This window comes from Trachypithecus francoisi, unplaced genomic scaffold (assembly GCF_009764315.1).
Source record: "Trachypithecus francoisi isolate TF-2019V2 unplaced genomic scaffold, Tfra_2.0 Lachesis_group4, whole genome shotgun sequence".
Lineage (NCBI taxonomy): Eukaryota > Metazoa > Chordata > Mammalia > Primates > Cercopithecidae > Trachypithecus > Trachypithecus francoisi.
The window spans coordinates 66,944,844-66,957,068 of NW_022681469.1; the positions used below are offsets into that span (position 1 = coordinate 66,944,844).

The window sequence follows — 12,225 nt, forward strand, 5'->3', positions numbered from 1 at the left end:
TGGATGTCTATCAAAGATATTAAACAAGTAATCTTTGATAATAGGTCAAAAATTTCACTCAAATGTATCATTGCTGGCATTATATAAAACATTCAAAATATAGACTATTAAAATAAATTTGTTTTCTTTAATGAGGAAAGGAGAAAGAGAAGGTGGGATTTCTTCCAACCTTTTATTGTATTTTTGAGACAGGGTCTCTCTATGTCGCCTAAGCTGCAGTACAGCGGTGCAATCTCAGCTCACTGCCACGTCTGCCTCCCAGGCTCAAGCAAGCATGGCTTTTTTTTCTTTTCTTTTTTTTTTTTTTTTTGAGTTGGAGTTTCATTCTTGTTGCTCAGGCTGGAGTACAATGGCATGATCTTGGCTCACTGCAACCTCTGCCTCCCAGGTTCAACCAATTATCCTGCCTCAGCCTCCTGAGTAGCTGGGATTATAGGCACCAGCCACCATGCCCGGCTAATTTTTTGTATTTTTAGTAGAGACGGGGTTTCACTATGTTGGCCAGGCTGGTCTCGAACTCCTGTCCTCGTGATCTACCCGCCTTGGCCTCCCAAAGTGCTGGGATTACAGGCATGAGCCACTGTGCCCGACCACCTGACAAATTTTTATATTTCTTTGTAGAGACGACGTTTTGCCATGTTGCCCAGGCTTCTTCCAACCTATTAATTGTTAGAGAAAGCTTTCTGAAGGCTGCTGGAATGGGATAGGGAGACTATGCTAATAAAGAGAGTAAAAATGAAGAGAACTATGATTATTTTTTAAATAAATGAAATAAGAGGCCAATCAGTCTCATATGCAAATAGATGTATGTCTAAAGTATAATAGTGACATGAGAAGATAATAGGAAGTCGACAAGCTGTCAGGAAGGATAAGTTTGCTTTTGTGTTTGCTTTCATTTGGATGGATAAATCCAAGAGCTTTAGGGCTACAGGGACAGGGTTATAGAAAAATATCATAGTATACACACCAACATATCACTTTTTCCCTGCCTCTGCTGAGCTGACAAGCCTCTAGAAGAGCAGACTGTGGATCTCCTTGGTTCTCCTGCTGACTGGCTCTGCAAGAACTGGCCTGAGGTCTCACATTTAACAGCCTTAACAATTTTTTAGAATAACGATTAGCAGTTGAAATATTTATTAAGCACCATCTCTGTTGCAGGACCACGACTAGACCTTAGGGATACAAAAATGAATACAGCAAAATGTCTTCCCTCAAGGAGCTCATAGGATATTAAAGGAAAGAGCTCTAGGGTATCAGCCATAAACTCAAAAGAAAACATGAAATTTCTGCAGCCTTAGCTTGAGAAAATTTGATTCAACATCGTGTTGTGGGGAGGGAAGGGAGAGACCTCTTGGTTATCTTCGAGGTAATATTTAATGTAAAACACTGAAAACCCTTTATAAAATCATGTTAAGATAACAGGGCTTTAATAGCCATGTCCTCTGCATTCGCATGGAATTGTGCTCCTACTGCACAATTGGTGGGATATCTACACATATGCATGTGTATATAATTAGGTAGGTAGTGACACTAACTGACTGGGACTTCCCAATGGCAGGAACTCTATATCTCACTCATTTTTTAATTCCCAAGATATGACCCAAGTCTTACCACTTGGTAGGTTGTCAATCAATTATTATAAAAATCTATTGAAATACCACATTGGAGAAGGAAAAACACTGGATTGGAACTTGGGAGACATGGCTTCTAATTCCTATCTGACTCCTCCCCCCACAGACAAGTAAGTGAACCTCTCTAGGTCTCAGTTTACTCATGTATTAGATGAAGGTTCCAAACAGGATTATCTTTTTCAGCTCTAAACCCAAGAATCTACTCCAAAGCCAACTTCCCCCAGAAGGTTTTCCTCACCTTGTCACTATCTACCCTACTGCACTCCCTTCTCCCCTATGCTGCAAGAGATCTTACTTTTGTTCTTGACATACTGGATGATCGTGTGAGAGGTAGGGGTGTGTGTGTGCACGCGCGTGTGTGTGTGTGTGTGATATGTGTCCTCCCCTAACATTCTAGATGGTGTCTGAGTTGAGAAATTGTGTCTAATTTGACATAACCCCCAAACTTGGCAAAGTGTCTTACAATGTCCCATAAACAGTAGTGAAATATATAAAAGAAACACATAAAAATTGATTTAGTTTTAATTGCTGAGAAAAGTCAAGAAAAATAAATCTATACATAAACCCAAGAATTGCAGTGCAGTGCTAGGGAAATATCAAGTAAGGTATGGCCTTTAGAACATGAATGAGTATACCTAAGATAAAGCAAACCCTACATGACATAATAGTTAATGAACATAAACATGTTTTGCTCTCTGAAATCATGCATAACAAACTTCTTAAAAATAGACACACAATAAGATATGTGCAATGATATTTATAGCAGCTTAATTCATTGTGAAACACTGGAAATAGCACAGGCATCAATCAACGGACTAGATAAACAAATTTTGGTATATCTACACAATAGAATACTACTCTGGAATAAAAAGGAATCTACTTCTGTTAACACGAGGTGAATGAATCTCAAAAACATCTTTCTGAGTAAAATAAAATGTACACAAAATACTACAGATACTATGTGATTACACTTACATGAAGTTCTGTAACAGATAACACTAACCTATGGTTTAAAAAGATCATTACAATAGTTTCCTTTGGGAGATGAGGGATTGACTGCATGCAAAAAGACATACTACTCTCAGGGGTGAACTAGTGTTCTATAGCTTGATAGAAATTGGGGGTTATAGATGTATATTCATTTCTCAAAATTCATTAAATTGTATACTTGTAATGTGTGCATTTCACTTAAAGTATTGAATTATTATCAACAATATGTTCCCTGAAGTGTTTTGGGGTGAAGTGTATTGAAGTCTGCAATTACTTTGAAACCGAACAACAGAAAAGAATATGGGTTGATGAAAGGATGGAGGGGCAGATATGTAATAATACAAATATAATAAAATTTGGGTGGTGGGTATATGACTATACCACTGTATGATTCTTTCAACTTTTCTGTACTATTTCAAAATTTCATTTTTAAAGTAAAAAAATCATTATGCTAACTAAAATTGCTATTCAAAACAAAATACACTACACCGAATCTTCTCAGGAAAGAAAACTTTTTTATACTCTAATTGGGGAGGTGACTGCTGGTTGAGTACTGACTGGGAAATGGGTTAAAGAATGCACAGGTCAGCTGCCTCAACAGTGCCCTGGATGCTTCCTCATTCACCAGGCAATCAGCCTTAGGTGTGCCCCATGATAAGAACTACAGTTGACCTTTGAACACTGCAAGTTTGAACTGCACAGGCCTACTTAACGGCAGATTTTACAAAACTGAACGTAGACTGAAAATACAGTATTTGTAGGAGGTGAAAGCCACCTAAATAGAGAGCTGACTTTTCACATAGGCAGGTTCTGCAGAGCTGACTGCAGGATTTAAGTATGCTTGAATTTTGGTATACTCAGGGGCCCTGGAACCAATCCTGGATGACCGTACAACTAAAATTCATCCTGGTAGGCAAAGGAGGTTTCACCCTCTTTTAGACACAAATACAGAGACATGCATCTACAAGGAGTACTAAAAGGGAAAAATGGAAATCACTTATGGGAAGAAACCTGAGAGATTATGAAAATTTTGACTGACTCACTTTAAAGATGATTTGGCAGGACTCAATGACTGTTCAGTAAGCAATTCAGAATGACAAGCAGCGGGGTCATTTTTGGGCTCAACACCTCTTGCAATCTATCATGCCAATTTTAGATCTATTCATAGATGACAGTAAAAAGGTCTCAGAGATTTTGAAGTGGGTCCTGACTGCAATACACAGAGCTTTCCCTGAGACTAATTCCCATAGGAAAACTTAGTGAAACATTGACTCATATTTGGACTCTTATTGTCACAGATTGGGTTTATAACGCAGAAGAAGTTCACTAGAGAATGAGAAACTGACCCAAAGGACTCTACATAAATTAGTATGGTCAGGTCTACCTTGAAATTTCCCCTACTTTTATGTTAAAACCAGGAATTAAATTAAACATTATTAACAATAGCAAGAAATACTCTGGATTAAGATAGATTCTTTAAACATGTCTCCAATATGCAAGTCAAGTACAAATCAACAAAAGGACATAAAACCTGCAGCCTCAGAGAAAAAGCAATATGACTGCGGCCTCTAAGTAAAGGGGTCCCCAAAGCTCAAATAAATGATGTTGATAAACAGAACCTTGCTGTTCAACATAGGCCTTTGGGTAGACCAAAAACATTGGAAGTTGGCTGGATCATTAGCAGTTGATATGCTGGTCAAAAATAAAAGTGAATGCAAACTTCTTGTCTGCTGTCAAAGATTCTCTTTCTCTTCAGTCTTAACGCCTCCCTCCCAAACTACCCCAACTTCAGCTGCTTCAAGAAAAAAGATAATTAGAAAGGAGACTAAAGTTTTCCTGTTACCAAGAGGGACTGGACGATACACACTCATCTGAATCTGCTAGGAAAACTTGGAGAGGGTTTCTTAAACATTTACCACTCTGTTGGTTGCTGGCACTCAAGTCACCATCATACCTACTCTCCTGTGAGAAGAGAGGAACATACGAATAATGGGGTTTGAGCAAGGTTTAGAGTAGAAAAGGGAAAATAATGTGACCTTTGGAGGGGTTCTATGTGTCCATTCAAGATAGTGTTGTTGTTGCTTCTACATCTGAATATACAGAACTTGATGTTATATGCTTGTACTTCCCCATCTCATACATGCTAAAGGAGATCCCCTGACCAAGAACAGTCACATGTAGAGAAGAGCCAGTAGGCAGTAGGATATCCCAGGAGTTCTCAACTCCGTCATTTGCAACAAACGGTGAGTAAGGGTTTCACACGAGTTAAACCCTCTACCTTCTGATGCCCAAAACAGTCACTATATAAATTAGGTCCTGTTGGTGTCAAGTCAGAAGTCTCCATATCAACAGCCCTGCTTGAATTATCACACTTCTACTAGCAGAAGTGGTTCATAAACCCCCAGAACATTCAGAGACCTGTTACCTAAGTAAATTTCATTGGAACTATGTAAGCAGATTTACAATGCTAAATCTACCCAGCGGTTAAGGAAAAACAGCCCAGCGCTTTACTTGACTCTGCTATTGGGACAGTGTTGGGCCTCACTTGGGTATTCTACTTGCTCTTTTATATCAGCTAGCCTACAAAATAGTATCCTTTGAATTGTACCCAAACTAACAGGCTATATTAAAAGCTGTCCAGAAAGCTGGGGCACACTCTTTACCTTTATGGCCTCACAATCATAATGAAAACTTTGTGACATGATTTTCTATAAGTAATGATTTTGCCAACTGGAGACCCTGGCAAAAGGAGACAGAGGCACCCTTTGAGGTTTTAGACTCACTACCTCTCAATACGGCTACCACCTATAGCCATTAGTTGGTCACTGAGCTAGTCAAAACTAAATGTCATTCCCACGAAGATCTTGCAACTCTACAGCTTGACAGTTCCATTTATGGTCGCTCAACAAGGTGGAAAAGGCTGAATAAGCCTCACTTGTCAAATACAAATGGCATATATTCAAGAATGCAGTTGGTCTGGCCCCAGTGGCATGTAGGTCTCACATGAAAATGTGGCAGCATACCCTTTGGGGGAAACTTTATCCCCTACTCCACTGCTCAAAACAAAATCAATGGGACCTTCGATTTATTGAGGTTCTACTACATGTTGGGCCTGGTTCACTGATGATCTGGTTGAGCTGATGAAGCCCAGTGGTATCCACTGGCTGCTACAGATATTCAACCATCTATGAATAGCTGAAAACCGACAAGATTGCTCAGCTCAGTGGACAGCACTCAAAGGCATTATCAAGACCTACACATTACCTCCCTTGATAAACTTCATTATATTTTTACTGACTCAAGCTATTGCCAATGGCTAGCTGTTTTGTCTGCCACTTAGAAAACTAAAGACTGGCATTTCAAGGTTACCCTTTTTGGACACCACTAAAATAGATCTTAGTTTTGGATTAAAATATATGTCACTCATGTAGACGCCCAAGTAAGGATCCTTCCTACGAAAAGATGAAATTGAATCAAGCTCCTGATAGAGACTACACAAGACAGATGGATCCATCATCTCACCCAACATGGCAAAGCATCTGCCATCATAGGCTAGACACAAGGGAAATGATTCTATTTTTCTGATACAGAGGTTACCACAGATGCCAGACTTGGGACTCATGCAAAAAGTTGACCAGTTCTTCCCTGGCAAATTGATTACAACATACCTTTGACCACCTCTTTGGGCTATTGGTGGTGCCTCACCACTATTTATACCTGTTCAGGGTATGGTGTTGCTATTCTAGTCTGATCAGCTAACTCTACCCATACATTGTGAACCTTGAAACAAATCAGTATAAAGTTAGTAGCTTTAAAGACCATTTGCAGTCTGACAATAGAGCACTTTTTATCACAAAAGCTACCCATAAATTAGTTGAGAGTAGAGGTATTCAGTGGACCTTTCACATTTCCTACTGTCCAAAAGCATATGGTATTATTGAGCATTGTAAGACCTTCTCAGAAAGTGACTCAAAAAGATTTCTGACTATCTCCCTCACCTCTTCCTGATCCACACATTTTAATATAGCAGTTTGGTCATCAAATATGGCTCCCCATGGAAAGGGATCATCTTCTTTCGGCCACTTCATGGAAAATGATCAGGAAGAACACATATACACATACATACACACAGACAGACACACATCTACACCTGCTACATGAGGTTATTTACACTTATCTGAACATCCTGGATTCTGCCTCACCAATCTAGGGCATGATGTGTTATTTACCCCAACAGTAACCCCGAGGCTTTCTGGGTACAACTTCTAGTGATAGCCCACCCAGAAAGGGGTCTAGGAGATTCAAATATAATTCTGGTTTAACCACCTGTATTGCTGTTTTGTTGGCTGTCATGATTATAGATGAAAGGGATAATGACCACTTGTTGAGTACAATGCCCCCAAGTCCCCCTACCATGGCCCACATGGACAAAGGAGGGGTGCACACTGAGTCTCCATATGTTTTTATAAAATGCCTTTGTCCCTCTTGCACATGAATGTTCTGGATAGATATGGGTAGAAATAAAGTGAAATTATAGTTACTGAAATGGGACAAGCTGGTTTTTTAGCAATGGACAGACAATAACACAGTCTGATAATGGAGGAGACAGCTTAGATCCTGAGAAGTATGAAGAATTAAGGGACATTAATATGAATTTCAGGGTCACCCTGTCACCTTTCTATGAAGAAAAATGCTCTGATGTGGCTCTCTCAAATCATGGCAAGAGCCTTTAATTTAACTCACTGCTGGGTCTGCCATACCCACCACATGCTCTCATCACAATTCATTTGCCATTCCCCTTAAACTAACTGAGAAATGTATCTGAAACAGCAGGAAATAGCCTCAGCCCCTGCCCCAGAGTAACACCAGCATCTCATTCCCATAGCCATTATTTAGTCATTTCATTAGGTGAACAAAAGTCACTAGTTTGCAGTGTGGACAAACAGGAAAAGTTGAACTGACTTCCCTCAAGCAGTCTCCCTGAAGACAAGAAGGAGACATCATTATATGATGTGAACTGGAAACCTTAAGACTTGCTAGCCAGCAGAGAAGCCACTTACAGGCACAGTCAACCTGTGCTGCCTGCACAATGTAGGTCCCATTTAATGTACCCAACAACTGTGAATAACATTTTCTTTCCAGAGGCACCATGTGTACCTCCAGGACTGTACTTCTTGTGTAGAAGTCAGACACTAACATGCTTCCTCACTAAAAACATGGTAAATTGCACCTTAGGACTAGTCATAAGAGATATTCAACTGTTTAGGGAAATACCCCTACTGTTAGGGATGTTAGAAAAGGTGACATAAAATTTGCCTCTGACCTTAGCTTGAAGTAATAAATTACACCATCTCAGCTATCAAAGGCATTCAGGTCAACATCAACTCACTGTCCACACTTTGTTATTCACAATATAATTACCCTATACTTTCTCCTTGAGAACCAAGACAAAGTCTCTGTGCAATCACTAATATATCCTGTAGTACCTGGATTAATATATCTGGATTGTCTTGTTGGATTGCCATGATCCTAGATCAAAAGGATAGTAACCACTTGATTGAGTATACTGCTTACCAAGTGTGTGACAAAAATTGGAGACACAGTACTCCCACCCTATTTCCAGGGGATACGTTCCAACTCCCCCTGCCTCCAGTGGATGTCTGAAACCAAGTATAGTATCAGACCCTATAATACTGGGTTTTTTTATCCAATCTAATAATCAAGATTACTACTAAGTAACTAACAAGCAGGTAGTGTATACGGCAAAGAAATGCTAGACAAAGGGATGATTTACTTCCAGGGTGGGATGAAGCAGTACAGTAGGAGATTCATCATACTACTCAGAACAGCACACAATTTAAAACTTATTGTTTACTTCTGGAATTCTCCATGTAATGTTTTCAGACCACAGTTGACTGTGGGTAACTAAAAACACAAAAATAAGGCCATGAAAAGTGAAACTGCAAATAAGGGAGGACTTCTATATATTGGGTCTCTGTTAAGATTTTGAAAATTTCCTTGTCCCCTTTTCGTCTGAATCTTATGGAGGAAACACCTGAGTGCCAGTGGAAAGGTCAACACAGGAAAGCTACCTAGCTTTCTAAGGTCAACCCTAATGGCTCATAGCATTTGTTGGGCTAGTTGAGTCTGGGACCCTGAGGGCAGGGTTGAGGTTAACAATACAGATTGGCCTCATCTTGGTAAGGACCTCTGCTTGGTGTCCTATTGGTAGTAGCTTTATTTAAATGCTGTACAAAGCAAATTGATCAAATTTAATCCCAGTCTCAGTCAGTCATATTAATCAGAATGGTGCATGGAGTGGGAAACTAAAGGGAAAATTCATCAGAAACCAGCATGGTATAAAAACGAGGTTTGGATGTTGTTGGAGACAATTCTCCATGGTACTCTTTCATTTCCGTACATCTTAAAAGTGAGAAACTCATTACCCTTTGTTCTAGACTATCTTTTCAAGAATCTTTGTATAGAAAATTGCCTTGGAATATAAAGATATATTGTCTTCTTCCTGAGCAAAGGGTAGGCTTGCTTACAGTCTTGGAAATAGTGTCTCTCTTTGGAGCAATGGACAGGTATGCTACCTGTCCAAAACAATAAAGACAATAGCCCCCTTTGAGGCAAAGGATGGATATGTTTACTGTTCGTTATGAACATTTAGGTTCCTAAGGCCTAGAGTCCCTTTCCTGTAATGCAACCAAATGATTTCATTTCCTCTGCAATTAGCGCTGTGGGAACATAGCCTTGTGGGCTACCTGTAGCTTTGGGAGCTGGTATAAAGGTTATTACTCTGCTAGCACTACTCTGTGAATATAAAACTGTCCTTCATCTCTGACAAGAGTCTCATGTCTTCTAAACTGTCCATGAAACTGTAGCAGACTCATTGGTTAGCTTGCAAGTAGGGTAAGGATCTCCGTTCTTAATAATCACTGTATTCTTGTTATTTTATGGCAATAGTACCCTCCTTACATCTTCATATTAATAAAAGGAAAAATTAACCATTAGTAGAAGGGAAAGATGGTTTATTCATTTTACTCTTAAATAATTCTCTATATTTATGTGCCTAAATTAGGAGAGTACAAGGAAATGGTTACTATATACTCTTCTTTTTTTTTTTTTTTTTGAGATGGAGTCTTGCTGTGTCGCCCAGGCTGGGGTGCAGTGGCCGGATCTCAGCTCACTGCAAGCTCTGCTTCCCGGGTTTTACGCCATTCTCCTGCCTCAGCCTCCCAAGTAGCTGGGACTACAGGCACCCGCCACCTCGCCTGGCTAGTTTTTTGTATTTTTAGTAGAGACGGGATTTCACCGTGTTCGCCAGGATGGTCTCTATCTCCTGACCTCGTGATCCACCCGATATACTCTTTATAAATGTAAATTTTGTCTCTTGTCTATCCTGTTGTAAATAATTCGAAAGTCATCTTCTTTCTTCTATTTCATTCTTTTTTAATCTTAAGTAAGCTGATAATTTCTCATCTTTTAAGTCAATGGTGAAAAACGTCAAACAAAATGTCTTTTCAAACAATTTATGGTTTCATGTTATGTTTGGATATGGTAGTTGTTCCAAAATCCAAAGCCAACAATATGTTACCTCATATACCTCAATAATTTATATAACTTTTATTTTCTTTATGTAAAACAATCTTGCCATAAGAAAGGAACAGTATGAATGAATGTAATATCTTTTATTAGCCCTCATTTTTAAATTATAAAATAGTATCTTTGTGAATATTCCAATATCACAAAAATGGATTGCTTTCTAAGACTAAATACTCTCATTAGTTCACCATTCCCAAAAGGCAGCTTTTGCTCTGCAAATACAAACATAAATGTATATTTAATATAAATACTATAGTCCATTTGTTTTCACTCTATATTGGACCTACTGATTTATCAGTACACATAGATATCTCAGTCTTTAACAGCTGCAGAGTTGCATAGTATTCTATCACTTTGACATATGAAAATATCTAACTCCTTATTGATGATGTTTGACAACCAACAAAAACAATGCTGCAGTGAATATTATTGTATTTATATCACATGCTTCCAAGAGTATTTCTGTTTGATAAATATCCACTGAGATATAAACATGCAAAATAACAGCTTGTGTGAATGCTACTATTAGGTTAATATGCCCCCTACTTTATAAATGCCCAGTAACACCAGGTTAAAATTCTACTCTCACCTTGGTTGCCAAAGATTTGAGCTTTCCTAGTAGTGACTGTTTATTGGAATATACAACTTCTTCTTCATTATCTTCTCCTTCCATGATAGCACAACTGTCTGCAGCTGGGAGTTCACACTCTTTTGAGTTAGTCGTCATTACTAACTTGGAATATTTGTATTCCAGTCTAAATAGTGATAATATAAACAAATAAATATTCATTTATGTTAATATAAATACATACTTATTTTAGGTGGTCCTATACCAGCTCATTAAATTGGCTTGGAGTATAATTGCTCCACCAACGAATTTCCCTAGCCTATAACCATAGCAATATATGTGTTATCACGTATCTATCATTTATAAAGAAATATTTCCCAGGATTTCAGAAACCAGTTCAATAGAGTTAATTCTACCACTTTACACTGAATTATCCAATAATGAAAAAATTTGGGGGCGGGGACTTTGAGGCCTGCATGCATTTTCTTAACATGAATATTTGGAAGCCAATTCACTGTAAGGTTTCCCCAGTATTTCGTTTGTAAAGATGAGAATATCAAACAGGCAAGTAATTTGGTCTTTATCATCTCTCTATATTATTTATTCCTTTATACTATCACCCCAGATATTGCAGTTGTCCCTAGATATTACAATATAGGAGTTCCACAGTCCCCCTGAGGTGTAAATCATTCTAAAAGATTCAAGTCCTATAACAGATCAATATACATTCAGGAATTAGGCTCAATATTCAATTCCAGATCCTTGAAGACCTGGAGTAAATAAATGTGACATTTGCCTATACACTTAGTCTGTTTTTTTCTTTTTTCTTTTCTTTTTTTTTTTTTTTTGCAAATGTCTTCCCACAAGAAATTTTAAAAGAAAAGGCGAAGTAAGAAGACAGCATTATGTCATTTTTTAAAAAGGCAGACACTGAGAGAATATCTGCCTTCCAAATCTCAGCTCTGCTATAATCTACCTGAGTAACATGGAGCCTCTTGTTTTCCTTGTTTTCTAATAAATGACTCTAACTCAATGATCTCTAATGTTCTATGATCTTTCTACTGTCAGAATAACAATCGTTTCCTCTGCTTGCTTTCTCAAGGCCTTTCCTATGATTTCTTCACAAGGAGAAAATTCTTGTGTCTCTGAGAGAATCTATTTATTGGATATAATGATCAAGTCTAGAATTTTCACAACAAAATAGGCTCTCTTGCTCTCTTGTGATCATCTCAGAGGGTCCTTACTTTTGATTCTTTTTCCAGAAGTAGCAGGTCAGAGCCACCAGCAAAACAGCAGTAAAAGCTCCCACACCGGCTCCCACCTTCAGCCAAAAGTCAACTGTTTCACAGGTTGCCAACTTTTTCTCAGGCAAAGAAATTCCTTTAATGCACCATTTAGGTTCATTCCATACATATAAGGTTTCCTTTA

At 38.5% G+C, this 12,225-nt stretch overlaps 1 protein-coding gene across 5 annotated transcripts in view; it reads right to left on the minus strand.

Annotated features, from left to right (window-relative positions):
• The window catches only part of ELAPOR2 (endosome-lysosome associated apoptosis and autophagy regulator family member 2), a 183,544-nt gene that overhangs the window by 3,220 nt on the left and 168,099 nt on the right, over window positions 1-12,225 (minus strand). For all 5 annotated transcript variants that reach the window (XM_033192898.1, XM_033192901.1, XM_033192899.1 and 2 more), the window contains 2 exons: window positions 12,042-12,220; window positions 10,819-10,984 (listed from right to left, as the gene is read on the minus strand). In XM_033192898.1, coding sequence (XP_033048789.1) covers window positions 10,819-10,984; window positions 12,042-12,220 — 345 coding nt within the window. The remainder of the gene's footprint in view (window positions 1-10,818; window positions 10,985-12,041; window positions 12,221-12,225) is intronic.